The 27,006-nt window shown below is 55.8% G+C and overlaps 1 protein-coding gene across 2 annotated transcripts; it reads right to left on the reverse strand.

Annotated features, from left to right (window-relative positions):
* Window positions 1–31: 31 nt before the first annotated feature.
* Window positions 32–27,006, reverse strand: RAB43 (RAB43, member RAS oncogene family). Of its 2 annotated transcripts, none has more exons than XM_067755635.1 (3): window positions 26,676–27,006; window positions 6,052–6,229; window positions 32–3,658 (listed from the first exon to the last, which is right to left on the reverse strand). In XM_067755635.1, the coding sequence occupies exons 1-3, from the start codon at window positions 26,871–26,873 to the stop codon at window positions 3,408–3,410; spliced, it is 627 nt and encodes a 208-aa protein (XP_067611736.1). In that variant the 5' UTR covers window positions 26,874–27,006; the 3' UTR covers window positions 32–3,407. The 2 variants fall into 2 exon arrangements, with proteins under 2 accessions (XP_067611736.1, XP_067611735.1); XM_067755634.1 differs by having other exon boundaries at window positions 6,052–6,235.

Below are 27,006 nucleotides of genomic sequence, written 5' to 3' on the forward strand. Positions count from 1 at the left end.
AGCCAAGAGAACCAGTCTGGGCGCTGCCGGCTCGTTACAGAAACGTTTAATAGTTTAGGAATGCGTACACTCTGGCTCTGCTAAGTCTCCATAAAGGCAACTTTTCCATGTTTTAAAAAATAGATTCGCTATAAAGATTTATATATTCATAAATAGGCAATGTGAAAAATCCCCAAATGCAATGGCATCCTTGGGCTGAGGCCCTCCCCACCCCAGCCCAGGTGCAGGCTCAGAGGTCTCTGAGGCCCCAGCCTCGGCAGCCCTCCGGGGAGAAGTAACTGCATTCAATGTGAATTAGGAATTTCCTCCAGCTTCACGCCTGCTGGGGCCTGTGTCCTTGAGCTCTACCCCAACACCCACCCGCCCTCTGGACCGGGCCCACCTCTCTGGCTCAGGAGTCAGGATCCCTGTCCCTTGCTTGTCCCCCTCCCGGGAGTATAAAACACCAGCCTTCCTCTGGTCCTTCAGCCCAGGCCACAGACCGCCCTCCTCCGCCCGATGGCTGGGACACTTCCTGGCCCTCCTGCCGGGCTTCCCCTCCTGGCCCCTGACCCCTGACCTCACCTGCTCCTGTTCTTGGGTAACTTATAAACAAAGGAAGAGGCCCTGGGAGAGGGAAGAGGCGGGGCCGTGCTGTCTTACACACTTCCCCGTTGTCCCTTGGCCAAGTCCATCCGTCCGGGCCCATCTGACAGAGGACTTAGGCCCAGAGAGGTAGTGAGGCCCCTACCTGCCAGGGCACCCCAGAGCAGGCAGCCAGCAGTGTGCCCAGGGAGGCCCTGAGCGCTAGCATTTGGCTCTGAGACGGAGGACGGGAAGCCTCCGTAGGAAATGGCTTCAGCCCAGGACGGGAACCTTGCAGGCCAAGGGTGGGTAGGGAAGGAACGCATTCTTGCCAGGGGGTACGATGAGCAAAGGACCAGCTGGTCATCTGTGGGATTCTAAATGGCACGTATTCAAGGGCAGGGTCGGTAAGGGGGGCAGGGCAGGAAGGGGTCTGCCTGGACAGAAGCTGCTCCTGTGGGCAAGACGGTGCAGGGGAGAAGGAACGGAGCTGTGTGAGGCCTTGGACACCCGCGTGAGGATGGACATCCCGAGGGCCCAGGGGCGACTGGAAAGTGTCAGGATGGGGGAGGGACCTTTCATAGCTGCCCCCCTCACAGCAGCAGGATGGTGCCTGGGCTGGTGGAAGCCCAGGCCAAGGAGGTCAGGGAGGCATCCGGGGGGCGGGGATGGGGCCCATCTGGGCAGAGGGGCCGGAGGCACGGTTGTAGGGTGGGGGAGAAAGTGGGGAGCCCGAAATGACCCCTGAGTTCTAGGCTACAGCCCTGGAGCGAGGCTGCTCCGTGTGGAGGATGGGTGGCAGGAGACCCACTGGGCCCTGGGATTGTGAAAGGAGAGAGTGAAGTGCTGCTTCCTTGGTTCTGGGTGAGGAAGGGCCACCGTGAGGCCACCTCCCCTGTGCAGGGTTCCGGGCACAGGAGTAGGGGGATGGCTCACAGCCCAAGGTGGCAGGTGAGCCCGTCACCGGTGTTTCCTGTACCTGTGCACCCTGGATGCGGACTGCCGGATTCTGCCGGCAGCCCGGCAGGGCTCCTTCTGGAGGAGGTGAGCTGGGGGCCTCCCTCCTTCCCTAAGCCCTGTGAGGCAGCCCTGGGCCCGGGGTCAGTACCTGTGCTCGCTGGAACTGGGGCGCAGTCCCGGCCACTGCTCCTTGCGTGCACCCCACCCCCCAGAGCAGCAGGTCTGTGCAAGGCAGTCTTCGTGAGACTTCTCTCCCAGCTGGGCCTGGACTGAACACCCAGCTCTGCCCAAACATCAGCCCCCTGCAGAGAGGTCATGGGGCTGGAGGACCTCTGCCCTTGGCCTGAAGGGGGCCCCTCTCTGGGGAACCCCTCAGTGCAGGTGGAGGAGCTGGGCCCCATCCCATTAGCAGGGACGGGGGAGGGAAGCCAGGCAGCCTTCTTGCTCCCACTTGCCAGCCCACTCGGCCGACAGCGGGCTGACCCCTGCTCAGCAGCTCCTGGCCCGTCCAGGCCAGCGTCCTTCCCCTCCAGGACCAGGCTCAGCCTCCGCGGCTGGAAGGGCCAGCAGCCCTGCCTGACCCGCCTCCTGGGGCTGCCTGGCAAGGTCTGACTTCCTGCTCTGTGTCCAGGCCTGCCTGGGAGGGTGTGACGCAGACCAGGTGCTGGGATGGAAGGCAGGGAGCCCGACTGCAGCTGTGCGGCACCTCTGGGCTCTCAGGGGCCCTGGGCTGTGTCTCCCTGATGTGGCCTCGCCCATGGCTCTGAGAGCAGCTGATTTCCTGGGGCCCCACACTGGGGCGGGGGGCCTGCAGGGCTGAACTGGACTGATGGGAGCGACTGGGATTGGCCTGGGAAGACCACCTGCTCCCCCAGTCCAGTCCCTGCGCTCCTCTGAGCTGTAACCAGAAAACGGTGCTGCTTCCAAGGGCCCCAGTGACCCTGGTGCCCTGCTGTCTAACCTCAGTGTCCAGCATATGCAGAGACCATTAGAGTGGGTGGGCCCAGACCCAGGCCTGCCGGGGCCTCGCCTTTTCTGTGCGGGAAACTCTCTAAGCTGGTCTGGGAGCGGCGGGGGAGCTGGCACTCTGAACGTGGCACGAAGGATCTCTGCAAGTCAGGTGGGACAGGATGGGCTCAGGGGTGCGAGCGTTTACTTTTCCCTTAAATGTCCGCACTCCTATCTCATTCCCACTAACCCCCAGCTTCCGAGAGCCAGAGCTAAAGGATTCACTGCTTTTGCAACCTGAGTGGCAAAACTTTGGGCCCCAAGCCAGCAGACGAGCGCTGTGGGCCGTGACCCACCGTTGTCCGGGTGAAAAGGAGAAGCTCCATGGAAATGGGAGAGGGAGGCCCGGCTGAGGCAGGAGCTGGCCTTGAAGGAAGGAGGGAGGTAGGGAAACCCCGGGACGAAGCTCAGGACTGAGTCTGCTGGGCTGTTGCTCCTGCACAGGAGGCCCTGGAATGCCCTGGGAGGACCCGGAGCTCCGGCCACATCCCTGGAAAGCAACACCCTGCTGCGGCCTCGTGTGAAACGGTCCCAACCAGGCAGCGTGTAGCCCGGGAGGCCCACTCCCAGCCCCTGGGCCAAGGTCCACACCGCTGGGCTCGCGCCAGTCCTGGGACGTGCCGCGTGTGGCGGGGACAGCAGCTGGCTGGCAGGAAGGGCCCCACACCCTACCCTGTGCCAACAGGGCCTCCTGTGGGAGGAATCCTGCTTCTTCCTTCCTGGAGGGCAGTGCTCCCATCAAGCATCCAGGCCACAGGCGGGGTAATTCCAGGCCTTTATCTGGCTGGCACCCTGGAGGCCAGGCCTCAGCTGGGCGAGGAGACCACAGGGCGGGAGGAGGTGGGGCAGCCCTGCCTGCCTGCCCTGCACCCCGGTCAGCACCCGCAGCCCCAGCTCTCTCCGACGTCCTTGCTGTCCAGCTGGATGTGGTCAGTGCCCTTCTCGCTGAGCAGAGGGCCCCCGTGCCGCATGACCAGCTCCGTGGCCACCCTCACGAAGGCCTCCTCCACGTTGCTCGAGTCCTTGGCCGACGTCTCGATGGCGCACAGGATGTCGTGGTGCTCTGCCAGGCTCTGCGCCTCGGCCAGCGGCACCTCCCTCAGCTCCCTGAGGTCCGACTTGTTCCCTGCGGGGAGGTGGGACAGTGGTGAGGCCCAGGGCCCAAGTGGGCGCGACTACAGCTAAAGGCAGCGAGCCGGGAGAGTCTATCTTTAATGCTCTTATCCCATCCTTTAGTCCCTCATCTCATCTCTTCCTTATCTTTGCCAGGGGCCTGTGCATTTTACTGCTTTTTCCTAAGAAATAGAAGCGGGAAGGTTTGGTGAAAAGAACACGGTGCTTAGAGCTGGAAGAAGACCTGGGTAGAGACGCCAGCTTCCTGTCACCTGCTGTGTGACGCTCGGGTAACTCACTCCATCTCTGAGTCTCAACCCCTCATCTACGAGGCCACCTTCTGCAGAGCAGACATTAAATGACACAGTGGACACAAGCTAGCACCTAGCGGGCACTCCACCAATGCTGAAGTTAAAGAAATCTGGCCTTGCTATTTTTTTTTGGCTAAAATTTTGTCATTTTTCTGATTATTTATGCTCTCATATTTTCCTTTGGAATTTTTTAATTCTCTGTAAGATTGTGGGTTTTGATTATTTTGCTTTTCTGATAATGAGAGCACAGATTACAGCTGCCCCTGAGAGCACACCTTTCCTTCTCCCACGAGGTATGAGATGTTTCATTATGTTTTAAATAATCTGGTCAATTGCTCCTTGGTCCAATTTCTACAAGAATTTTTTTTAAGTCTCTAAGTGATTGACTTTTATAATCTGATTATAGGGACAAAAAAATAGATAAGCATCTATGATGATCTAGGGACTTCCCTGGCGGTCTAGTGGTTATGGCTTGTTGCTTTCACTGCCAGGGCCCAGGTTCAATCCCGCGTCGGGGATCTAAGGTCCCACAAGCCACGCAGAATGGCCAAAAAAAAAGAAAAAAAAAATCTACAGTTTCTTTGGTAACCTTAAACAATGCAGCAACCAATTTCAATGTTAGGAGCTTATTTGGATCCTGATTTCAACAAACTGAAAAGAAAACCACATGTGATATTTATGAGCAATTATAAATCTGACCCCAGATCAGCTAAGTTGATTGTATTAGGAGATGTCAGTATGTTTTAAATGTGAAAAGCGTACTGTTATTATATATTTTTAAGTGTTTGTATCTTTTATAGATTCATGCTGGAACATTTGCAAATGAAATCATTTGGTGTTGGGATTTGCCTCAAAATAATATGAGGTTGGGGGAGGGGCCGAGGGCTGAAATGACCGTGGACAGGACTTGCCGGCTCTGCTGAATCTGGGGTTTGTTACGCTATTCCTTTTATGTCCTTGTATAGAGTGCTCTATGATAGAATGTTTTCTTTTAAAAGTCCTGGATTGGGAATTCCCTGGCAGTCCAGTGGTTAGGACTTTGCGCTTCCACTGCAGGGGGCCCTGGTTCGATCCCTGGTCAGGGAACTAAGATCCTGCAAGCCGAGCGGCGTGGCCAAAAAAATAAAAAACTAAAAAAAAAAAGTCCTGGATGAAAGGGGAGCATCAGGCCACGTAGGGAGGACTCCCTTCCTGCCCAGGGAGTCCAGTCCACCTAGAACACCCACACCCCAGTCCGGGCCCATCTGCACTCGCTCACCTTAGAGGAATCAGCCTGACTGTTGGGACGAGCACCCCAGGGACCACACACATGGTCCAAAGCTTCTTGAATCCAGGCCCGAGAAGTTTATGCAGGAGGGAAAGGTAAAATGGAGGCCACGGCACCCCCTGCAGCGTCGGTTCTCAAAGTGGGATTACTGTGTCACCCGGGAACTTGTTAGAAATGCACATGCATGGGCCCACCCAGTGCTCCCGAGTGAGATGCTCTGCGGGTGGTGCCGGCGTCTGCCCTCCACCAAGACTTCAGAGTGGCTGGGAGGGGCGTGGACACCTGAGAAGCACTCCCTGCAGGGTGGTCAACAGAGCAGGCCACCGAATCACGATCAGCCACGTTTACATGCTCACGGGCTATGTGGACGGGATAAATGACTTCACTTTTCTGACCCTCGGCCCCGTCCCTGACACATGAGGAGCAGGCAGGGTTATGAGAACACACATGATGAAGACCGAACTAGCCTGGACCAAGGTGCGGCCGCGTGGCGACCGCTTCCTGGCCTGCGTCGTCTCATTTCCACTTTGACTGACTTTACAAGTGATTAGCAGGATCCGAAGTTTCTTTTTTTTTGGCCGCGCCTCGTGGCACGTGGGATCTCAGTCCCCTGAGCCGGGATCGAACCCGTGCCCCCTGCAGTGGAAGCTCAGAGTCTTAACCACCGGACCAACAGGGAAGTCCCCGAATTTTCTAGATCATGGTCCTGGCTCTGCTCCTACCTGGCCAAGCTCAGCCCTCTCTGTGCTCTGTTTGCCCTTTGTTTAGAAAGGAGAGAGAGACTGAGACAGACAGACAGACGGGTGGACCGCAGGGGCCCCCGCTCACCGATGAGCAGCTGCACGATGTTGGAGCCCGCGTACTTCCTCACGTCCTCGATCCAGTGAGGCACCGACAGGAAGGAGCTCCTCTTGGTGATGTCGTATGCCAGGATGGCCCCGTTGGCGCTGCGGTAGTAGCTCTGGGTGATGGTGCGGAAGCGCTCCTGGCCAGCCGTGTCCCAGATCTGCAGCTAAAGGAACAGGGGTCCCGTGAACCCGGGGGTGCAGCCGAGCGCAGGGGACGGGGAGGCCGAGCCCCCAGACCCACTCCCAAAGTGCTGCTTCCGGGGGCAGGCCACCAGCCACAGCTCGGCAGGCCCCACGTAGGACAGGCCAGAAGGTGGACAGAGCGGAGAGGCCTTCTGAGCCCTTGGAAGGCAACTCAGCGGCCTGAGCAGGACGGGGGGAGCAACGTGGAGGCGGGCAGCCCCGTTTCCACCTCCAGAGTCCCAGGACAAGGGGGTGGGTTCTGCACCGTGGCGGGAAGCACACTGGACCCTGAATCCTCTCTGCCCTGGACACCAGGCTCACTGCTGGCGCCATGTCTACTGCCTGCCCCTCTGGGCCGTGAGTGCCCGCTGCCCCCACCGTCGGGAGGCCCCCAGCACTCGGGCTCTCTGTTCTGCCTCAGCGGCGCCAGGGAAGATGCTCACGCTGGGCAGGGACGGCCCGGGGAGGCTCCTCTCAGGCGGCCTCTGCCATCAGCTGGTGCAGCCTGCTAACCCTAACCCCGGTCCCAACCCTCCTCCCGCCCAGGTCCTCACTGCACCAGCACCCATCAGGGCCACTGCCGGGCCTGCCTGGATGGGCGCCCGGCGGGGCGGGAGCATCCCTGGCTTCCAGCAGCAGCAGCAGGATGGCGGCAGAGACCCCAGGTAGGGCGGCGGAAGCTGGGCCAGGGGTCAACCTGGATGGTCACTGTGCCCGGGCCAGGAGGCTGCGCCGCGGAGGGCACCAGAATGGGCGGGTCCAGGGCTCTCAGCGGCTCAGGGCCTGCCTTCTCTGCTCCGCAGACCACAGGTCCTCGGGGCCCTGAAGGTGACATCCTGAGCCGCAGGCCATCCACCCTCCTCCACTGGCACAAGCACTCTGGGTGCCTCTCTATCCCGTTCTCAAGGGGCGTCCAGGGTGGGGACAGACCCAGAGGCCTCAGACAGTTCCTGCTGGCAGGGCTTCTGGCCCTGGCACTGTGGAGGTGACCACCTCTTCCTGGGCCTCACAAGAGGGGTCCACCGATTGATGCACTCTGGGCCACGACTCGCCAAACCAAACTCCCCGCCTGAGACGTCCCATTTGCTCCGCAGGATGAGAGGCTCCAGGAAGCAGGCCCCGGGGCACAGCTCACGCAGGGGTGACGTGAAAGGCGGGACCTCGGCACCACACCAGCCTGGGATCCAGACGACCTAGGACTCCCCTCCACACCCCAGAGGGGAGCATCAAACACAGAGGCCAAGCAGACACGGGAAAAGGCAAGTTGGCGGAAATAGAAACTAGGCAGAGTTTCTCAAAACAATCTCCAAAATAATCATCAGAGATAAGAAAAGGTCCATGAAATGATAAAAGAACACTCTTATTTTAAGTAGAGGGAACATTCGGAAAGGAAAAACGAGCTCTTGAAAATTAAAAATATAACATAAATGAAAAATGCAACGTAAGCATTGGAAGATAAACTTGAAGAATTTCCAAGTAGGGGAAAAAAATGCAAAGAGATGGAAAAGAGAGAAAAGGAATTGTGGAGCCAGCCTAGAAGGTCCACCATCAGGATAGTAAGAGTTTTGGAAAAAAAGAATAGTAAAATCAAAGAAATGCTTCAAGAAAATTCCCCAGAACTGATTGAAAAGGCCCACTAAGTACACAATGGAGGAAAACAGACCCACACAAGACACTTGGCCTTGGGAACTCAAGAACAGTGAGGAAGAAGAAAGGACCCTAAAAAGTTGCAGGGAAAACAAAAGAGAGAAAGGAAAAACGGGTTTGAAGGCTTCACAGAAAAGATCCATATTGCATTAGACATTCAATGAAACGATGCCTAAAATTACAAGGGAAAATAATTTCCAGCCTAGAATTCTCCACCTAATCACTGAGTCAAGTGCGATGGTTTAACAAAGGCATTTTCAGACATAGGGACCTCAAAAAATTTACCTTCCTGCCACCCTTTCTAAGGAAGCTGCTGAAATCAACCAACACGAAGAAAATGAGGGATCCAGAAGGAGAATTCAACTCAAAAGAGAGGCGAAGGGAAACCCCGGGTGGTAGGGAGATCCCAAGACAGCAGCCAAGCCGCAAGCCAGGATGCGGGCCGGTCGGGAGCCTCCAGTTCTGGAAGAGTATCTAGTGGCCGTCGAGACCTCCCTCCTTAAACAACCGGGAGACTGAGAAAAACACGGGAGGCTACTGTTTTCAGGATGTAAACAACACAGCACGAGACCCTAATCCTTGAAAGAAGCAAAACTCATGGAAGGCGCCTCACGATTGCCAGCACTCTACTCAGGACGGTTTTCTGACCACAGGACAGGGGGCTAGACTCCAAGCAGGGCATGGAGCCTGGAGCAGCTGGTGGGACTGGAATGAGGAGCGATGAGGGGGCGGGGGGGTCCCTGGTGGGTCCTAGCCCGCGGGCTCCGCGCACAGGGTGAGGCTCCCAGGTTCTAACCAGAGAGCGGCTCCTCCGGGGGTGAGAACACACCAGAGGTGGAGGCTGAACAGTGCTGGGGGATCTTCCAACCCAGCCACGGGGAAGAGGCCTCCTTAGGACCTTGCGAAGGACCCAGATATTGAGCTGAGACATCAGGAAGGCTGTGCCCTACGAGTGAGGACCATGGCAAGAGGCAGGCCTCCCGACACCTGCCCAAGAAACCCTAAACCAAGCTCTCAGGTTTGGAGGCCGTGTTCTGTCAAGGCGAAAGGCTAGAGAAACACTGTCAGACTTGCATCTCTCTGCCCTAACAGGACATGAAGACAAGCCACACAGGTTCAAGGTGATCAGTCAGTCACTGAATTGACTACTAGGACATGAATCAGTGCCCTTCCAACACGATGCAGAGTCACTAGCCAGTATCAACCAGTATTTCCAGTATACAATTAAAAACCTGCTAAACATGCAAAAAAAAAAAAAAATACAATTTGACCCCAAGAGAGAAAAGCAGTCAATAGAAAATGAGGCCAAAATGGCCCAAGTATTGGAGTTAGTAGACAAAGACTTTAAAGCAGTTATTTTAAATATAATTAGAGAATTAAAGGAAAATATGTTCGAAGAACTGGAGCAAAATGTCACTCTAAGTGGGCAAATCGGGAATTTCAGTTAGAGAAACGGAAATTATTTCTAAAAACATATTTTAAGAGGGTCAAAATTCTAGAACTGAAAAGTACAGTAAGTGGGAAATTCATTTGATGAGCTTAACGGCAGAATGGAGACAGAAAAAAAGAATCAGTGAACTTGAAGACAAATCAATACACCAAGTATTTAATCTTTGATTAAATAAGATCTTAAATATTAAGATAAGCCTCAATGAATCTCAAAAGATTGTATTCTTCTGTAAGAAGAATATTCTCTAGTCACAGGATATTCCTCTAGCCACAGAAAATCTAAAACAGAAATTAAGAACTTTCTGGGAGAGACTTCTTCAAGAAGATGGAACTGAGAGGCAGCAAGACGTTGCGGGGACTATCACACAGTATGTGGGGTAGATGGAGAGGGTGAGTGTGCCCATTAGGGGAGGATTTGGAGCTGAGTTAATGGTACATACATAGACCCCACGCAGAAACAAGATGATCACGACCACCAGGAAAAACTAGGGAGCACAGGGAATGAAAGATAGTGCTACATGGCTCAGCCGTGAACAGCTCTCACTAACCAAAATGTGTTCATTCAGCCATTTCAACAGCGCTTACTGGACACCTGCTCTACGTTCTAGGTACCAGAGAGAGCAGAGGAAGCAGATGCAAATTCCTGGGCTCAAGCTTACAGTCTAGGGCAGGAGACAGATGCTAAGTAAGATAATAATATGGATATATATTTGTTTATATGGAAATACAGAATATAAATAAAATATCATAAAATAAGTAATACAATAATCAGTATGCTAGATAGTGATAAGATGGAAAAAACAAGCAGGGGAAGAAGTTATCAAGTATGGTGAGGAATGACGTTTTAGATAGGAAGGCCTCATTGAGATAACAGTTGGGTAAAGATCTGAAGAAAGTTAGCTAGCTGTGCAGATGCCTGCGAGACAAGCGTTCCAGGGAGAGAGAGAGAGCAAGTGCAAAGGCCCTGAGGCAGAGACTTGACTGGTGCACGAAGATCAGTGTGCTGGGAGCAGAGTGAAAAGGGAGAGAGAAATGAGGGATGACTGAGGAATTGGGCCAGATCATGCAGTGCCCTGGAGACCACAGCAAGAACTTTGTCCTTCACCGTGAGTGAAGGGGAAGCCAGGGAGTTTTGAGCCAATCAAATTTATTTTTAAACAGGATCACTCTGACTACTGTATGGACAACAGATCAAAAGAGAGCAAGGACAGGGAATTCCCCGGTGGTCCAGTAGTTAGGATTCCATGGGCTCACTGCTGAGGGCGCGGGTTCAATCCCTGGTCATGGAGCTAGGATCTCGCAAGCCGCGCAGCCAAAAAAAAGAGGAAGGACAGAAACGGGGAGCTCAGTTGGACGGCTGTAGCCATAATCCAGGTAAAAGACGACAGTCGTAGCAGTGAAGTTAGGGAGAAGTGATCAAATTGGGGCTATGTTTTGCGAATAGAACTGAAAGGAACTTAATGCTGATCTAATCAACATTACCACACACCTCTACTGGGAGGATGCAAAGTGTGTGTCTGTGTGTGTGCGTGTGCGTGCGTGCACACGCGTGCGTGTGTGTGATGGGGGCTAGGGTAGTGCTGAGAGTTAAACCCTCACCTTCCAAAGCAGGAAGTCAATAGATGATGCGTGTACCTGGGGGAGGAGGGGTAGCAACACAAGCAAGAGAAGGAGAAACAGAGAAGAGCCGGAAGTGGTTGACCCTAGAGGCTGGGGGCAGAGGGGAGTATCCGGAGACCAAGCCTTGTTGAACCATCATACACAAGTGTAACCGATAACAATTAAAAATAAAAACCCAACACAATAGCTACAGATTACGGTATCTGGGTCAACCAACTCGTGAAATCTGGACAGTAATGGAGGAAATATTTTTGGAAAGTAGGTCCTTCTCATGACTGGTAATACTCTCATCCTACTTCCCCACATCAGAGCCAGGGGAAGAGAAAAGCAGGGTCAGTGCTCGGGCCCGGCAGCCTGAGATGCTGAACCAGTCCCGTCACTTCCCACCTTGGTGTCTGCAGGCTAAAACCTAATTCACTTTTCATCTGTCAAAAAAGGTGCCGTAAGGGTGAATGATAGACTCAAGTGTGCTCAGAGCCGAGCGCAGAGAAGGGGCTGGATAAACGCGTCCCCTTAACGGTATTACTGAGCTGGCATCATTTGGGGCTGGCGTTTTTAATACACGCCAAGGAGCTTTAATGCAAAGTGGAACACGTAAAGGGCTCAAAGAAAGGCACACCGGGCTGTGTGCACGACCACACATTTGTTCATTCAGTACGAACTGAACGTCAGCCATGTCCCAGCCCCTGTTGGAAGGACTGGCAACGCTGCAGGGGGTGAAACAGGAACAGAGTTCCCTTTCCAGTTAAAAGGAGGCAGAGGAGAAGAAGGCCAGTGGGACACTTGCAGAGAGGGGGGACGAGCACCCTGAAGAAAGCAAAGATAACGGGAGGGCCTCCCCGGACAGCACCTCCCAGGGTGGTCACAGAAGGTGGCCCCTGGGCTGAGGCTCCTGCCAGTCGTGGGGACAGTGGTCAGGCGCAGGGGACAAAGGCCCAGAGGCAGGACAGAGCCTGTCTGCCACGATGGAAACACAGCAAGGGCGGCGTGGCCAGATGGCAGCAAAGCAGCACCCCGGAAGGCGAGGCCGTCGGCGGTGCCGGAGCCACGGCCTAAGGTGGGTGTTACTTCACCGTGGTGGGAGACGGGGGCAGATCGTCCGAAGCAGGGGATGTGTATCAGACGCCTCTCATTCCACTTCACGTGTCTCAGCAGCACCCTGTGCTCTAGCCATTGTCACAGTAACCAGCCAAGCACAGAAACAGCCTTCGAGCCTCCTTGATCCTAGCCCGGGAGGCCCGCTGGAAACCACCGAGCACTCGGGACTCGTGACCCAGATGAGAGGGACCCGCCAGCCTATGGACGGACACTCAGCCAGTGCAGGGCAGGGGATGCCGGGCCCGATCAAGCCCCACTTGTCCACAGAGGGACCAACATGAGAATGCAGCCTCCACAGCCTTTCCTCCCTTCTCTGTTCTAGAAACAGATGAGCTCCGCGCACACTCTTGCCTACGGCTGTCCTCAGGGAGCCCAGGCAAAGCCGGGACGTGCCCCGACTTATGTCTGTAAAGCTGCCGGCTGCTGGGTGGAGGACGGTCCTACAGAGGCGGCCCTATGGCTTGGCCCGAATGCCCGCTGTGTTCCAAGAGCTGGGTGAAGGCAGGCTGGGAGCGGCCCCGCTTTCCGGGCAGCTAAGCACAGCTCCTCCACCAGGCAGGGCCCCAGGGAGGCTGGTGAGAAGGTTAATGAGGCTTATCAGACACCTGAGCTACCGGAGACCCAGACGAGCAGAGCAGCACCGTCCTGAGCCATCTCCTGGGCAGCACAGGCCCGGGCTCTGCCTTAGAAACCAGAGCAGGGACTTCCCTGGTGGCGCAGTGGTTAGGAGTCCGCCTGCCATTGCGGGGGGACACGGGTTCGATCCCTGGTCCGGGAAGATCCCACATGCCGTGGAGCAACTAGGCCCGTGCACCACAACTACTCAGCCAAAAACTTAAAAAAAGAAAATTAGAAACCAGAGCAGAAGTGCCGCGTGGACGCAGTGGGGACCTGTGCAGGGGTAGTGCGGGGACCCGTGGCGGGTGCCGGCCTCGCCCGGGGTCTCACGGGGCTGTGGGCAGAGACCGTGAGCCCCACGTCACAGAGGAGAAAGCCGGCTCTGGAGGTGCAGTGACTGGCCGAGGAAGGCATCTCGACGTCGTGCTGGGTCCGAGTCCATCTGCCTGCCTGCTCCCCAGCACAGACCTCGGCAGGAGCCCAGCGCCCAGGAAATCACGGGTGTGGAGGCCCCTCTGCTCTGCGTTTCCCGCTCCTTCACACGCATCACAGCCAAGCCGGCGCCAGGCTCCCTGCGGACGGCCTCCACCCGCCCAGCGGCCGGCCCACGCCCCGCACAGCAGCCACTGTGGAGCCGCCAGAACCCGGCTGAGATCCTGCAGCCCCTCCGCTCTCCGGCCTCCACCCTCAAGTGCATCGTCCGAGCCCTCCGCATCGCCTGCAGGCCCCACAGGCCCCGACTTCCTGCCGTCGCCCACCCCGCGTGCCCAGCTCCCGGGAGGTCGCATCAAGGCCCCTGCCTGAAACGCTCGTCCCAGACCCTCGCCATCCCAGCCCCGCACCCCACGGCCCGGCCTCAGCCTCTGCACCGCCTGGCTGGACACAGGCGTGCACGCACACTTCTTAAATGTTTACTGTCCCTACCTCACGTGGGACTCTTGAGGGCAGGGGCTGTGTCTGGCTGGCTTTCTGCATAAGCCAGGTAGAAGGTGCTCGATGAATACACGGTCCATCGGCTGGACGAGCACCTGCCTGCCAAATTGAACCCACCACCCCCGCCCACCTCCTTCCCCACCTGGAAGTTCTCCACCTGCACTCACTGGACAGACAGACGGGGGCCTCGTTCACGGATCACACCCGAGCCCCCTCCCCGACGCCCACCTGCCACCCACCTCCCACCGGGCACATCGCCAGTTTCTCCGACCTTCCCAGCCAGCCTGTCTCATCTGACTTTGGGGGAAATTCTCTGGCCTGCTGATACCCAGAGTGAAGTCCGGAAGCATCTTTGGGGCACAGAGGGTAGGACTGAGGCCCGGCCAGGATGGAAAAGGGCTCCCAGAGCACGGATGCTCGGGAGAGGGCAGCTGCCCCCCTCCAGCTCTGCAGGGGTCAGTCAGGTGAGTTTCAGACCTGTGGGGTGGGAATTTCAAGGGGAAGTACGGTATCGAGGTGAGGGACGAGGCTATTTTCCCTTCTAAGCTCCACACCTAACACCTCCCAGTTAACACTGTCCCTCTGGGTCCCCACACCCATGAAGGGTGTTACCATTTTGCCATTATCTCCTTTTCTAGGATAGACTGCATTCCTCTTGACCTTTTGGTGAACTCCTACCTAACCGTCAGGGCCCCAGTTCAAGGTCACCTGGTCAGTGGAGCTTCCCCGATGCACAGGCCTGGGCCCCACACCAAGCGGACTCAGCTTTCTTTTCTTCGTGGTCCACAGCCCTTTACTCTTGCCTCTATGACAGCATACACCACAGAGGATGTCACCTGTCCCAAACTTGGGTGCCTTTGGGGGCCAGGAAGGGAACATAAAATGCAGCAAGGTGACAGAAAAGGATATCCTGCCTAAAGCAAATTCAATAAAAAACAAACCAGCAAATCACCACTGAGCAGGCCAAACGAAACGGTTCACGGTGGGAACTGGCCCAGGGCTGTATGTGCGGGGCTCCTGGTTTGTAACTCTGCCTCTCGCCATCAAGAATGGGCTCTGGAGACTTCCCTGGTGGCGCAGTGGTTAAGAACCCACCTGCCAATGCACGGGACACGGATTCAATCCCTGGTCCGGGAAGATCCCACATGCTGCGGAGCAACTAAGCCTGTGAGCCACGACTACTGAGCCTGTACTGTAGAGCCCGCAAGCCACAACTACTGAAACCCGTGCGCCCCAACTACTGAAGCCCACGCGCCTAGAGCCTGTGCTCCGCAAAAAGAGAAGCCACCACAATGAGAACCCCACGCACCGCAATGAAGACTAGCCCCCGCTCGCCGCAACTAGAGAAAGCCCCGCGTGCAAAAACGAAGACCCAACGCAGCCAAAAATTAAATAACAAATAAAACACAGAACGGGCTCTGGTGGGGACAGACCCCATCTCATTCCTTTGCAACCTGGCGCAGAGCAGGCGCCTGACCGGGAAGGAAGCCCTCTGAGGGCAGGTCCTGCGGTCAGGCCAGTGGGAGCGAGATGAGGCTGGCGGGGCAAGGGCTGCTCTCCAGAGAGGGTTCCCATGTGTCCCAGTGGGAAGTCAATTCTGCTTAGTAGGTTAAATAAACCTAGTAAATAAAATCAACTTCACAGTTGGCGATTCAGGTCCCAGAACCTTTGTCCAGCACCATCCCTCCCGATGGAAACAGAAGAGGATTTTATCTGAACAGCCTTTCTCCCACAGGATGAGGCCGGCAGTGGGAAGTTCCTTGCTTCTTCATACCAGAAAGGGACTTTGGAAAAATTAGTTCTCAAGACAAAACTCCAAAAACTGGTTGGAGAGACCCAAATATGAGCCCCCATGCTGCTGTTCATCGTGTCTCGGAATGTGGGGAGTCTGAACCAGGAGGTGGTCTGCAAGCTACTCCCCGGCCAGCCGCTGTCACTTCTGCCTCAGTCCTCAGGGAAGAGCTCAGCCCCTGGCTTGAAAACAAGCCTCAGCCGAGAGGCAGGTGCACTGCCAGAAGCGACGGTAAGACCCTGCAAAACCTCCAATGTGTTAGCGGGTGAGACAGGCAGGAGGGGATGGAGCCTAAGTGAGGAGAAGCGGGGCAGCAACACTGGACGGGGGCCGCGCGGACCTGACACAGACGCGCCTCCCAGCGGCTGACAAGGGCTGCGGACGGATTCCTGGGCCCAGGTTCCTCCCGCCCCGACTGCTCAGGATCCCAGCGTCAGAGGCAACTTTCTGTGTCCCTTGTCACCATGCAGCTCTCCCTGTAGAGCTACCACCACTGGAAGAAGGGAGGCGGGACCCCTGGTTCCCCGCCCTGCTCCGCCAGCCGGGGGACCAAGGGTGATCAGATGGCTTCCTGGCATCTGTGTTTCACCTCCAGCATCTTGGGAACAGTGGTGGGAACCCAGGTGATGAAGGTGACAGACGCGCTGTGAGCCCCTCCAGGCTGACTGTGCCGGAGCTCCCTGTCTCGGTACATTCCATCCTCAGGCAGCCCTGCAGGTGCATCTCAGAGCCTTTTACAAGACGGGTCCCAGGGCACAGGAAAGGAGAGCTCAGTCTGACTCTGAAACCTGTGCCCTTCGCTGTGTGCACGGCTCCTCCACAGACCATGTCCTGTGCTTTTTTCATGAAACCCCCTCCTCCTGCAGGAATCAGTCAGCCTGTCCTTAAGTCCTGCCGGGAAGAAAGGCCCAGCCTCCGCCCATGGGGGATGTGGGCAGCCCGAGCTCCCGGTGCAGCGAGGAGGGCCTGGGGAGCTGGTGGCCCTGTGCTGGCGACCAAGGTGGGACTCACAGGTGGCCTCTTACCTGCTTGTAGACCCTTCAGGCACAATGGGGTACATGGGGACGAAACCCAGGCAGGACGTCAGGCAGCAGTCTGTGCCCCCCAGGGAGGTCAAGAGCAGGGGTCGCAGCACCCGGACCAGGACTTGCGGCTGGGCCACCACCCAGCATCAGACAAAGCCAACCCATTCGCTCGTTGGCCCAGAGCATACCTTCCAGCATGACCGGAAGGCGGCTCCCACGCCCCACGGGGCCCCACTTCCCCTGACTGGATGAACACCAGGCCCTCTCCTGCTTGCGGGGCTGCACACGAACACGGCCCTGGAGCACAGCCCCTGTCTTTCCTCACTGGGAACTGTCCTCCTTCAACGCCCAGCTCCAAGCCCGGGAAGAGGACTGCGCATCGTCTGTGTCCTGGGCACCAGGCAAGCAGCCCCGTGACAGCACGGCACCCGAGCAGGAACAGTCCGAATTTCAGATATCTGGTCCTGCTATGGCCACAGTAAACACACGTGTGCTTGTAAGGCCGCATGATTCGGTTCCTGGTTTGGCAGTTCAGTCCCTGCAGCAGCAGCATGGACGGCACTCATGCTACTTAGGTGCTTGCACGTCTGTCGCCCCAGCCAGACGTGAGCTCCGAGGCACAGGGACACATCTCATGTGTCTTCCTTTTGTAGGTACTCAGAACAGCACCTGGGAGAGAGGAGGTACTCACAGAACAAACCCTGAACCCACTGACGTGCAGTTTCTGTCCTGGGTGTCACATGGAAACTTCCAGCCAACAACCACAGTTAAGCTCGACAGAGCACCTTCTAAGTTTCAGGTGTTTTTCCCTTTTCATCTCACTTAACTTGTCTGTTGCTCTAGAGAGAAGAGGCCAGCTCAAGGCCCTGGCTCTTAAATTATAACCCAAGAAACAAAGGAAAATGGAGCAAAAAGGAATCTTTAACAATAAATGTGAGTGGAGATCAAGCTTGGCCTCACCTCCAGCGGGGGACCTTCATCACGTCCCGCCTGCCATGTGGGTGCAAACATTACCCGTGAGTCATTCTCGCCAAAACCCTTCTACCCGAGTGTCTCTGAACCTCTAAACTCAACCTCCAGCTTACAGAAAATACAAAGGATAGAGGAACAAGGGAAAAGACACCACGAGGGAAACGGGAGACAAATCCAGAAGGCGACTCTTAAAAAACAACAGTCATCAAAACAGAAGTGAGGCATCGTTCTGGACTAAACCCACACTGGACTCCAGCTCAAGGGGGAAAACTCTATAAAAGACATTTTGGAGGAAGTTGGGGAAACTTAAAAATGGACTAAGTAGATGCTGATAGAAACAATGATTTGCTTAGGTATGATAACACACTGTGCTTATTCTCAAAAGCTGTATGTCGAGGTATCCAGGGGTGGAGTATCATGCTATCTGCAACTTACTTTCAAATAAAAAAATTTATATTACACATACAAAAAGATAAGGCAAATTCAGCAAAACACAAGCAATGGTTAAATCTATGTAGAGCATATATGGGGCTCACTATGTTATCCTTCCAACTTTCCTATATTTTTAAACTTTTTCATAGTGAAAAATTGGGAAGAACAGAAGCGTTAATAATATCCTGAGAATGAAAATCTTACTGATGGGAAAAAGTACCAACTGGAGATCTTGGAAACGAAAAACGTAATTGTCAGAATACAGAAACTAAAAGATGAAATAAACATCGGAATAGAGGCAGCTGAAAAGTAAATCAGGGATCTGGAAGGTGGGGCACAGGCTGCCAGAACACAGCACAGCAGAACACGCTGTCACTACAGAGGCCAGACCCTAAGCCCAGCTCCCGCCCTGCGCAACCTCCAGAGAACAGGGAGAAGGACAAGAAGGAATGAATCGAAGCAACACAAGCAAATCCCACAGAGCTTCAGGAACACGGGACTTTTCATATTGACTACACCTACTGAGTTCACAGAGGATGAATGGGAATATCCCATCACCTGGAGAGAGTGCTTTACTCACCTGCCAGGACACACGGGGAAGGCACAGTGTCAGGTGCAGACGCACAGAACGACACGGTGAGTGTGACTTGGGGGTGGATGGAGTGCTAGGAAGAAAAACTAAGCAGGGCGAGGAAGGGATGAAAAGTAACTCAGACCTCAAAAACATGACCCAAGGACCCCGCGACAGTGTGTGGTTCCATGTACACGTGTGTCCAGAAGGGGCAGCTCCACAGAGATGGGCTGGGGGAGAGTGGAACAGGCATGACTGCTGATAGCTACCAGGCTCCTGTCTGGGTGATGAAAGTATCCTAAAGTTGACCCTGGTGAGTATTCAAAACAACAGGAAAAAACACTGAATTGCACACTTTAAATGGGGGAAGTCACAGTATATGAATTATATCTCAATAAAGATTTTTTTAAAAAGGAACTTGGTGGAGTACTACTTTGGACAGGATGGTCAGGTAAGGCTGACTTACGTAAAGCAAAACAATAACGTGTTGATGTACATACACACGTACACACATACAGAGCAAACTGCCCCAGGCATCCTAGCACACGGGGGCCTTCCATCTCCCCGGCTCTTGCATGGACCCCACTCTGCAAGCTGAGCTTCCGGACCCACCTCCAGCGCAGACATGCCCCTCCGCCTCTCCCCGCCCCCCGCCCCGCCCTCTCCCTCACTCGCTCCTTCATTCAGCCAATACTGGTCAAGAGCTTATTCTGGGGAAAATAACCTGATGCAGACCGCAGAGCTGGGGTTTACATTGAGGTATTTACCTTGTGATTTCAATATTAAGGTTGATTTTTCCCATGTATTTCATCTGTAATGCAAACATGGCAGATACAATTCATAGCTGGCAAACTGAAGTTTATTCTGTGATCCACTTTTTTCATCATGAAATCATCCACTGTTCGTGTCCCCACTACAGATTTAAAACCCGAGAGCAAAAAACAAGTTAAACCAAAACAATAAAAGTGCTTCACTGAAAAATATAAACAGAGTATTTTTAATTAAAAAAAAAATCTGATTTTTACACTTCTCAGACATAAAAAAAGGCAGAGGTGGGGACTACCTGGCTTGAAACTACAAGGAACTTTCCTCAAGGAAAATGGAATCCCTCAGTGATGTGGTCCAGCCTCCTCACATGGCGCCCAAGGAAACTGACATGCGTTAGGGAAATGACCCGCCGACTGTCCGCGTGAGGTGGAGGTCACCGCTGCAGGCCTCTGGGATCAGGATGAACCTTGTCACCCACACATGGCGACTGCCCTCGGGCAAGGCCCGGCCTGACGTGAGCCTGGACTCTGCTTTCACAGTCAGATCTCATCTGGGACCAAAGGCCTCCTGACAGCGTGGCAGGCTCTGCTCCAGTGGCCTCTGACCCTTCTGAGTCATCAGACCCACCCTGTGATCCCACATCCGGAAATACTTATGCAATTTCCCAAGGAGACCACTTTGAGAGGGACAGGTCCTAGCGACACATCTAAGCTCCAGGTTGTTGCCTTTTAAACAACCTGTGTGGAAAGTCACATACCTGGTCTAGGGCTACCCTGACCTCTTCCTGGGGTAGGAGAGGGAGGCCTGCAAGGCCAAGCAGGACAGGTAAGAAGGGAGGGGAGGCGTATGTAACCCACGGAGAAAGGCGCTGCTAGTGACTAACGGTCCTGACTCACTACATCCCCAGAGCAGGTTGCAGACGCCTCTACCTACCAGCACTGGCTGTACGTTCAATAAAACAGCATTACGGGGCTTCCCTGGTGGCGCAGTGGTTAAGAATCCACCTGCCAATGCAGGAGACACGGGTTCGAGCCCTGGTCCGGGAAGATCCCACATGCTGCGAGGCAACTAAGCTAGTGTGCCACAACTACTGAGCCTACTCCAGAGCCCGCAAGCCACAACTACTGAAGCCCGCGCGCCTAGAGCCCGTGCTTCACAACAAGAGAAGCCACCGCAATGAGAAGCCCACGCACCGCAAAAAAGAGTAGCCCCTGCTCACCACAACTAGAGAAAGCCCGCGCGCAGCAACGAAGACCCAACGCAGCCAAAAATAAATAAATAAATTTATAAAAAAAAAAACAACCCAGCATTACGTAGGCCATTCTAGAAGGCAGGCGCTTTCTTTTGTTCACACTGGCCATAAGCACCACTTCTGCCAACTAATCTGAATTAGTAAGGATTTGCTTAGCAAGCAGACGGCATCAGTATGTTGATGTGACCCCGCTAATCAAAACGTAAGAAAAGGTAAAATGCAAGTGCTACACGGCGGCCCAGACTTCACATTGGTCCCAAACCTCTCCACGCGTGTTCATGCTTGTGTCTGTGTGCGCCTGCGCGCGCATGAGCTCACACACGTGCGTGTGGCGGCTGGTAGTGGTAGAGGGCGTGAACAGCAATGAGGAAAAGGCGCCACACGAGGAGCTGGCAGGCAAGGTTCTGGCTCAGACCTGCCGCACATGGCCTTCATCTCCCCGTCTGTGAAATGGGGTCTCACCGGGTGGCTGCAAGGACCAGGCAGAACAGAGCACGAGAACAGTGGTGACAACTCAGGAGATGGGGGACTCAGGGAGGGAGGGCTGCCCCCTTACTACTAAGCTTCACGATCCCTCACGCCCAAAGCCTCTCTGCAAGGGCCACACAGGGCTGACAGAAGGAAGGAAAACGCAAACAGGCCGAAACACCAAAGGGATGGAAGCAAAGAAAGGAGGCAGGTGGAGGCCCTGAGCTGTGAGAAGGCCCGGTCTGGGCGATGCCACCCCCCTGTGACCCCAGTGGGCTCGCCTTTTCACACACAGCGGCCCTCCACGGCACGGACATGGGGATTCTGCCTTCATTTCATAGCTGGGGAAGCAGATCGGTACACGAGGGCAGCTGGGCAGCCAGGCTGAGAAGCTGAGCCTCCCGAGCCCCAGGCCACCATCTCTCTCTGGGGACCCACGCCCGTGTCAGCTCCCACCTGCTGATGCTCTGCTGTGCGTCAGGTCCTTAAGCTCGGGGTTGACAGATGAACAGATCAGGAGCGGTGATGCGACGTGCCCCAGGCGGCAAAGCCAAGATTGTGACCTGGGGCCCGAGGCTCTACCACTGGCCCCCTTTCCACCATTTCCCACAGCACGTGCTGCCTCGGAACTGGCAGAAACCTCAGGAGGCAGGTTCGTTTTGCCATGAGGATGATTGTCACCGACATCAAGAACAGATTTCTTGGGCTTCCCTGGTGGCGCAGTGGTTGAGAGTCCGCCTGCCGATGCAGGGGACACGGATTTGTGCCACGGTCTGGGAAGATCCCACGTGCCGCGGAGCGGCTGGGCCCTTGGCCCATGGCTGCTGAGCCTGCGCGTCCGGAGCCTGTGCTCCGCAACAACAACAAAAAAAAGAAGCACTTTCGGACCAGGAGAGCGATGGAGCGCAAGGTCCCGCAATGTGGAGCCCGGGCCCCAGGGCAGAGACTGAGCTCTGTGTGGGAGGACCCTGGCTGCCTTCCCAGCATGGGGACAGTGACCCCGACAGAAGGCCGAATAAAGGGGCGCAGCTGTTCAGGGCCAACCCGCGTGCGCGTCCCCTGTGAGGTGCACAGACCAGTTTACATAACAGGTCTTTGTGTCGTCCCAGATAAGGGTGGGTGAGCAGAACTCGGATGTGTTCAGGATTTAGAACCGGCTGAGATTTCCCGGGGGATGGGGAGGTGGGGAGGGGCAGGTTAAGAAATAATCCTAATAATAATCCCTAGGGAGGAAAATGCTAACAACCGCAACAATCAAATAATCTCTTATGTTTGTAATTCTTTGGTTTTATTCACAATAGCACTTTCAAGATAGACAAGAGATGGGTAGCATTGTCTGCCTTCTCTTACAGGGCGTCAGAAATGGAAAGGAGGGTGGTTGTTTTTTTTTACGGTACGCCCTTTTATGTCTTTGAAATTTTGAAATTCTGAACCATGTGGATGAATTATCCAAAAACATACAAGGGGAATTTTTAACTATTTTGAGCATGTCCATAGCCATCCAACAACCCTGAGAAGTAGGCAGAGCAAAGATCATTCGTTCCATTTCAAAAAGGACGAAGCCCGCGGCTCCAAGAAGGGACAAGGAACTGGCCAGGGCTAGGATGAGGTTGCAACAGACCTTTGGACACCTAGTCCAGGGTTCTCCTGCAGAGACATCACCGCTGAGACACCAGCAGCTCCCAGAGTTGCCCCCAGCTTCAGCCTGCACAGCTAGAGCCCAGTGAACTCACACAGGGCCGCCCGGGGGGCCCACGCCACGGCCAGAGCCTTCCCACCAGCAGGGCTGCTACGGGAGCTGCCCAGGGCTGCCTGTTGCTCTGTTAGCTGACAGCACCCTGAAACTCCTTGGGGTTTCCACCCTCATTCCTGAAAATCTAGAAAATGCCCAACTCCATTCGCTTCTCTCCAAGTGCGGTGACCACAGTTGTCTTTTCGCTAGAGTCATTAACATGCAGATCTCAGGGTCATCGTTACGAACTGAGAGGGACTCAGAAGGGTAGTCAAGTGTAAAAATAGGCGCTGCAACTAGGAGCCAGGGAGACCCTGGGTTCAAAGCCTGGTTTTGCCACTGACTTGTGTGGGGCCTTGGGCGTGTCGGTCACTTCCTTTATTGTGGCCTCAGCTTCCTCCCTATAAATAAAAATCAATGAACACACAGGTAGTGAGCACCGTGTGTCTGACACTATTGTAGGTGTGGGGATTCACAGGTACGCAAGGCGGTGTCCACTTTCAAGGAGCAGAAACTGTACGGGAGAGAACCACAAACAAGGGAATGTCAAGTCCTGGTAAATGCTATGAACCTACCCCGTAATGGGACGGAGGGGCTGGGAGGTCAGGGAAGGCCTCTCTGAAGAGGTGGCCTGTGCAGTGACAGCCGAATGATGAAGCAGCTGTTACATGGGGATCTGGGGGTGGAATGTGGCAGGCAGGGCAGCAGATGCAAAGGGCCTGAGGCAGGCATGTTGGAAGGACAGAAAGAGCCAGTGAGGCTGGGGACTGAGTGTGGGGCAGGGGCAGGGAGATGAAGTGGCCGAGGCAGACAGGGGCCCAGCTCTCCAGGTCAGCTGTTGGGATGTCATTCTGGTCGCAAGAGAAAGTGACTATAGAAATAAAGGGATTTAATTCAATCTGTGATGTTCCCCACTTTTAATTTTTTTAGCAGCAGAACTCTTCAGTCAAGGACATGCGGAACCTCAATATAAAACTGGATAAAAGTAAGCTAGTTAAGGCCCTTCTGACCCTGCGGTCTCTCGGCCTCCCCGCTTCAGTCCGCAGCTCCCCAAGCACAGAGCAGCTGGAAAAGCGCTAGGTGATCTCTCTCTGAGGTTCCTCAAGAGCTAACAAGAGCCAGCAAGCACAGGACCGGCGGCTTTGAGATCCTGCTGGATGCTTTGCTGGACCCCAGACAGGCCTGGGAAGGTTTTAAACTAAATCCCTGATGTGAACATGCTTTCTGCAGAAACAACGACGACAAACTCTGGTTCCTCAAAGGTTCCAGTTAAAAACCACAATGTTGAAACTATAGGGACAGAAAAGAGCTCAGTGGTTGCCAGGGCCTGGGGTGAAGGGAGGACGCTGACACAAAGGGACACGGGAGAACTTTCCGGGTTGATGGAAGGAATCTATGCTCTGAATGTGGTGGTGGTGACAGGACTGCATAGGTTTGTCAAGGTTCACAGAACTCGACACCTGAAATGAGGCACATTTACTGTGTGTCAGCTGAACTTCAATAAACTTGATTTCTTTAAAATCACATTGCTGGAAGACACCCCAGAGATAGTTTATGGGTGAGGAAAAATGACCTGCCCCCGCTGAGTCCCGAGAGCCCAGCACCCAGGGCCAGGGAGGCTGTCCTCTCACCCAACCCACCCAACTGCAATTCACAGCCTCTTCAGTGCCTGGGCCTCAGGATTCTCTGGCTGCAAGATCAAGAAGTAAATACTTGCACAGGCTTTCCCACTCCATGCAATCAGAAGCAGCAGTCTGGTGTAGGGAAAGACCCCAACGCCCTGGAGTCCGAAAAGCTGGAAGAAAACTTGCACGTCTGTCACTTCCCAGCTGTGTGCCTGGGGAAGCCTGCCTGCCCCGTGTGAGGTGGGGTTAATCACAAGAACACATCTGTAAAACAGCTGGCACACATCAGACTCTTGAGAGGGGTGGCCGCTGTTAACTCTTAGGGGGGTTACCATGCCTACACTGCTCTCCTGATCCCAGAACCACCCGGCTGCCTCCCAAGTAGAACAATCTGAAGGTGACTAGCAGGAAAAGAAATCTCGAAGTGCCTGCCCTGCATTGCATAACCTGTGCTCGGTACACAGTGCACCCAGGGCTCCTGCACAGGTTATCTCGCCAGGTAAACAGGAACACCCAGCCCCTCCTTGACCACGGTCAGCACTGGGAGTGGGGAAAGGGGAGGGGAGGGGGAAGGGGAGGGGAGGGGGAAGGAGAGGGGAGGGGGAAGGAGAGGGGACGGGGAAGGGGAGGGGAGGGGAAGGGAAAAGGGAGGGGAGGGGAGGGAAGGGAGGGGAGGGGAAGGGGAGGGGAGGGGGGAAGGGGGAGGGGAGGGGGGAAGGGGGAGGGGAGGGGAGGGGGAGGGGAGGGGAGGGGAGGGGGCGGGGAGGGGAGGGGGAGGGGGGGAGGGGGAGGGGAGGGAAAGGGGAGGGAGGGAAAGGGGAGGGAAAGGGGAGAGGAGGGGAAAGGGGAGAGGAGGGGAAAGGGAGAGGAGGGGGAAGGGGAGAGGAGGGGGAAGGGGAAAGGGCAGGGGAAGGGGAAGGGGAAAGGGGAGGGGAGGGGGAGGGGAGGGGAGGAGAGGGGGAAGGGAGGGGAGCGGGAGCAGGCAGCCCGATTGTTTACGCCTATCCTTCAACTCGCCACTTCCCCGTGGCTGTTGGCAGCGTCTCAGGGCACAGACTTATCCGTGGACCCCATCCCACAGCCTTCCCTCGCCACCTGCTCCAAAGGGTGGTCCCGAATAATGACTCAAAGCTGCCTGCCACACCTTGTTCTTTTTTCCTATCCTAAGGAGATTCAAAACACACAGAAACCCAAAAGACTGTTAAAAAAAGAAAAGAAAAAAAAAGCAACCCTTCTGGCAGGGAGTTTCCGCTTCCCCTGTCACATCAACTCCAAAGGCACCGTGTGCATGGAAAGGCTTTTGGCTGACGTTTTCTCCATGCTGGGTCGGAAGGGAGAAATTATCCCAATTTTGCAGAAATAAAGAGCTAAGCATCCTGCCAAAAGCCAACCGGTAGCAGGCCCACAGCAGCCCAGGCAGGCCCGGTGCCACAGTATCGGGGCTCACGGGACTCAATCACCCGGCTCCACCTGAAAACACGGAGATACCAGGAGATGCCCTGGCCCTGTGCTGCCCCGCCCAGGGCTCTTAGGAGCCGTCCCGGAGTCGGTGGGAACTCAGATCCACCAAAGAGGGCAAAGGATTTCCGTCCGGCGCAGTTCAGTTAAGTTCCCGAGCAAGAACAATGGTCTCTCACTCCGTTCGGGAGAGCGGACACCCAGGTTAAGAAACTGATTCACTAATCACAAATATTAGTTATCTGACCACTGCCAGGACTCTGTGGCAGCCACATCCTGCCGGTTTAGTGCGGAGCCACTGCCAAACCTCGGTCCTCTCCCCCACCTTCCGGGGCCCGTGAAGTTTTCAGTTCCTATCGGGCTGCAGCTGGGGGAGGGGACCCGGGTCGCCCCGGCCGAGTAAAGTTCCACCACCAGGTCCACAAAGAGACTGCAGGGAGGCGTGGCCAGGCCGGAAATTCTGACAAAAAGTTTTGGCCCTCCGGTCCTAGAAGCAACTACTTCCTGGTCCCTCCTAGTCGTGGGGGTGTCCCTTTCTGCCTGGGGTCCCCCCCCCCGAGGGTCGAGCTGGGGCCCTCGACCGCGATGGGGCGGGGGTAGGCCTGCCAGGCGCCCCCCGTGCCCGCACCCGAGGCGCTCTGCCGCCAGGCACCGGAGACGCTATTCTGGAGCAAAGTCCCCCAGCGTGTAGCTCGGAGGGCAGGGCCTCTCCTCCGCACTCCCCCCAGCACGCGCACCCCAGCGCCCCGAGGCCCGCGCTCTGCGCCCAGAGGCCGGCCCCAACGCCCAGGCCCAGGCCTGCTCGGACAGGGGGCCAGAGGGGACCCCAGCCCCCAAGGACCAGTCGGGTGCTCGCCGCGGCCCCCGACCCCGACCCCTCCGGGGAGACCCTCCAGGGCCCTGGCCGACCCCTAGCGCCATGGGGCCCGGCTGCACGGCGGCCCCGAGCCGGGCCTCCCACCTTGACCCGCTGGCCCTGGATCTCCAGCGTCTTCATGGTGAAGTCCACGCCGATGGTGCTGCCCTGGCGCTCGGAGAAGACGCCTGTCTTGAAGCGCTGCACCACGCACGTCTTCCCCACGCTCGCGTCGCCCACCAGCACCAGCTTGAACAGGAAATCGTACTGCTCGTCCGGGTCCCCCGGGCCCGGCCCCGCCATGGCCGCGGGAGCCCAAGGGCCGGCGCTCCGGACGCTGGGGCGGCCTGGGCTCGCGCAAGCCGCGGGCCGCCTGGCGACGTGGAAGCGCCGCAACACCTGGGGAAGGGGCGCCACCGCCCGCCGGCCGCCCCGC

Source organism: Pseudorca crassidens, chromosome 10 (assembly GCF_039906515.1).
Source record: "Pseudorca crassidens isolate mPseCra1 chromosome 10, mPseCra1.hap1, whole genome shotgun sequence".
NCBI lineage: Eukaryota > Metazoa > Chordata > Mammalia > Artiodactyla > Delphinidae > Pseudorca > Pseudorca crassidens.

Bases quoted from the DNA above. Each gene is read 5' to 3' on its own strand.
- RAB43 (XM_067755634.1), bottom strand. From the start codon at position 26,873: ATGGCGGGGCCGGGCCCGGGGGACCCGGACGAGCAGTACGATTTCCTG. The intron at 6,236-26,675 runs GTGGGAGGCCCG...CTGTTCCTTTAG, and splicing joins TCCAGGGCCAGCGGGTCAAG to CTGCAGATCTGGGACACGGC. The intron at 3,659-6,051 runs GTGAGCGGGGGC...ACCTCCCCGCAG, and splicing joins CATCGTGCAGCTGCTCATCG to GGAACAAGTCGGACCTCAGG.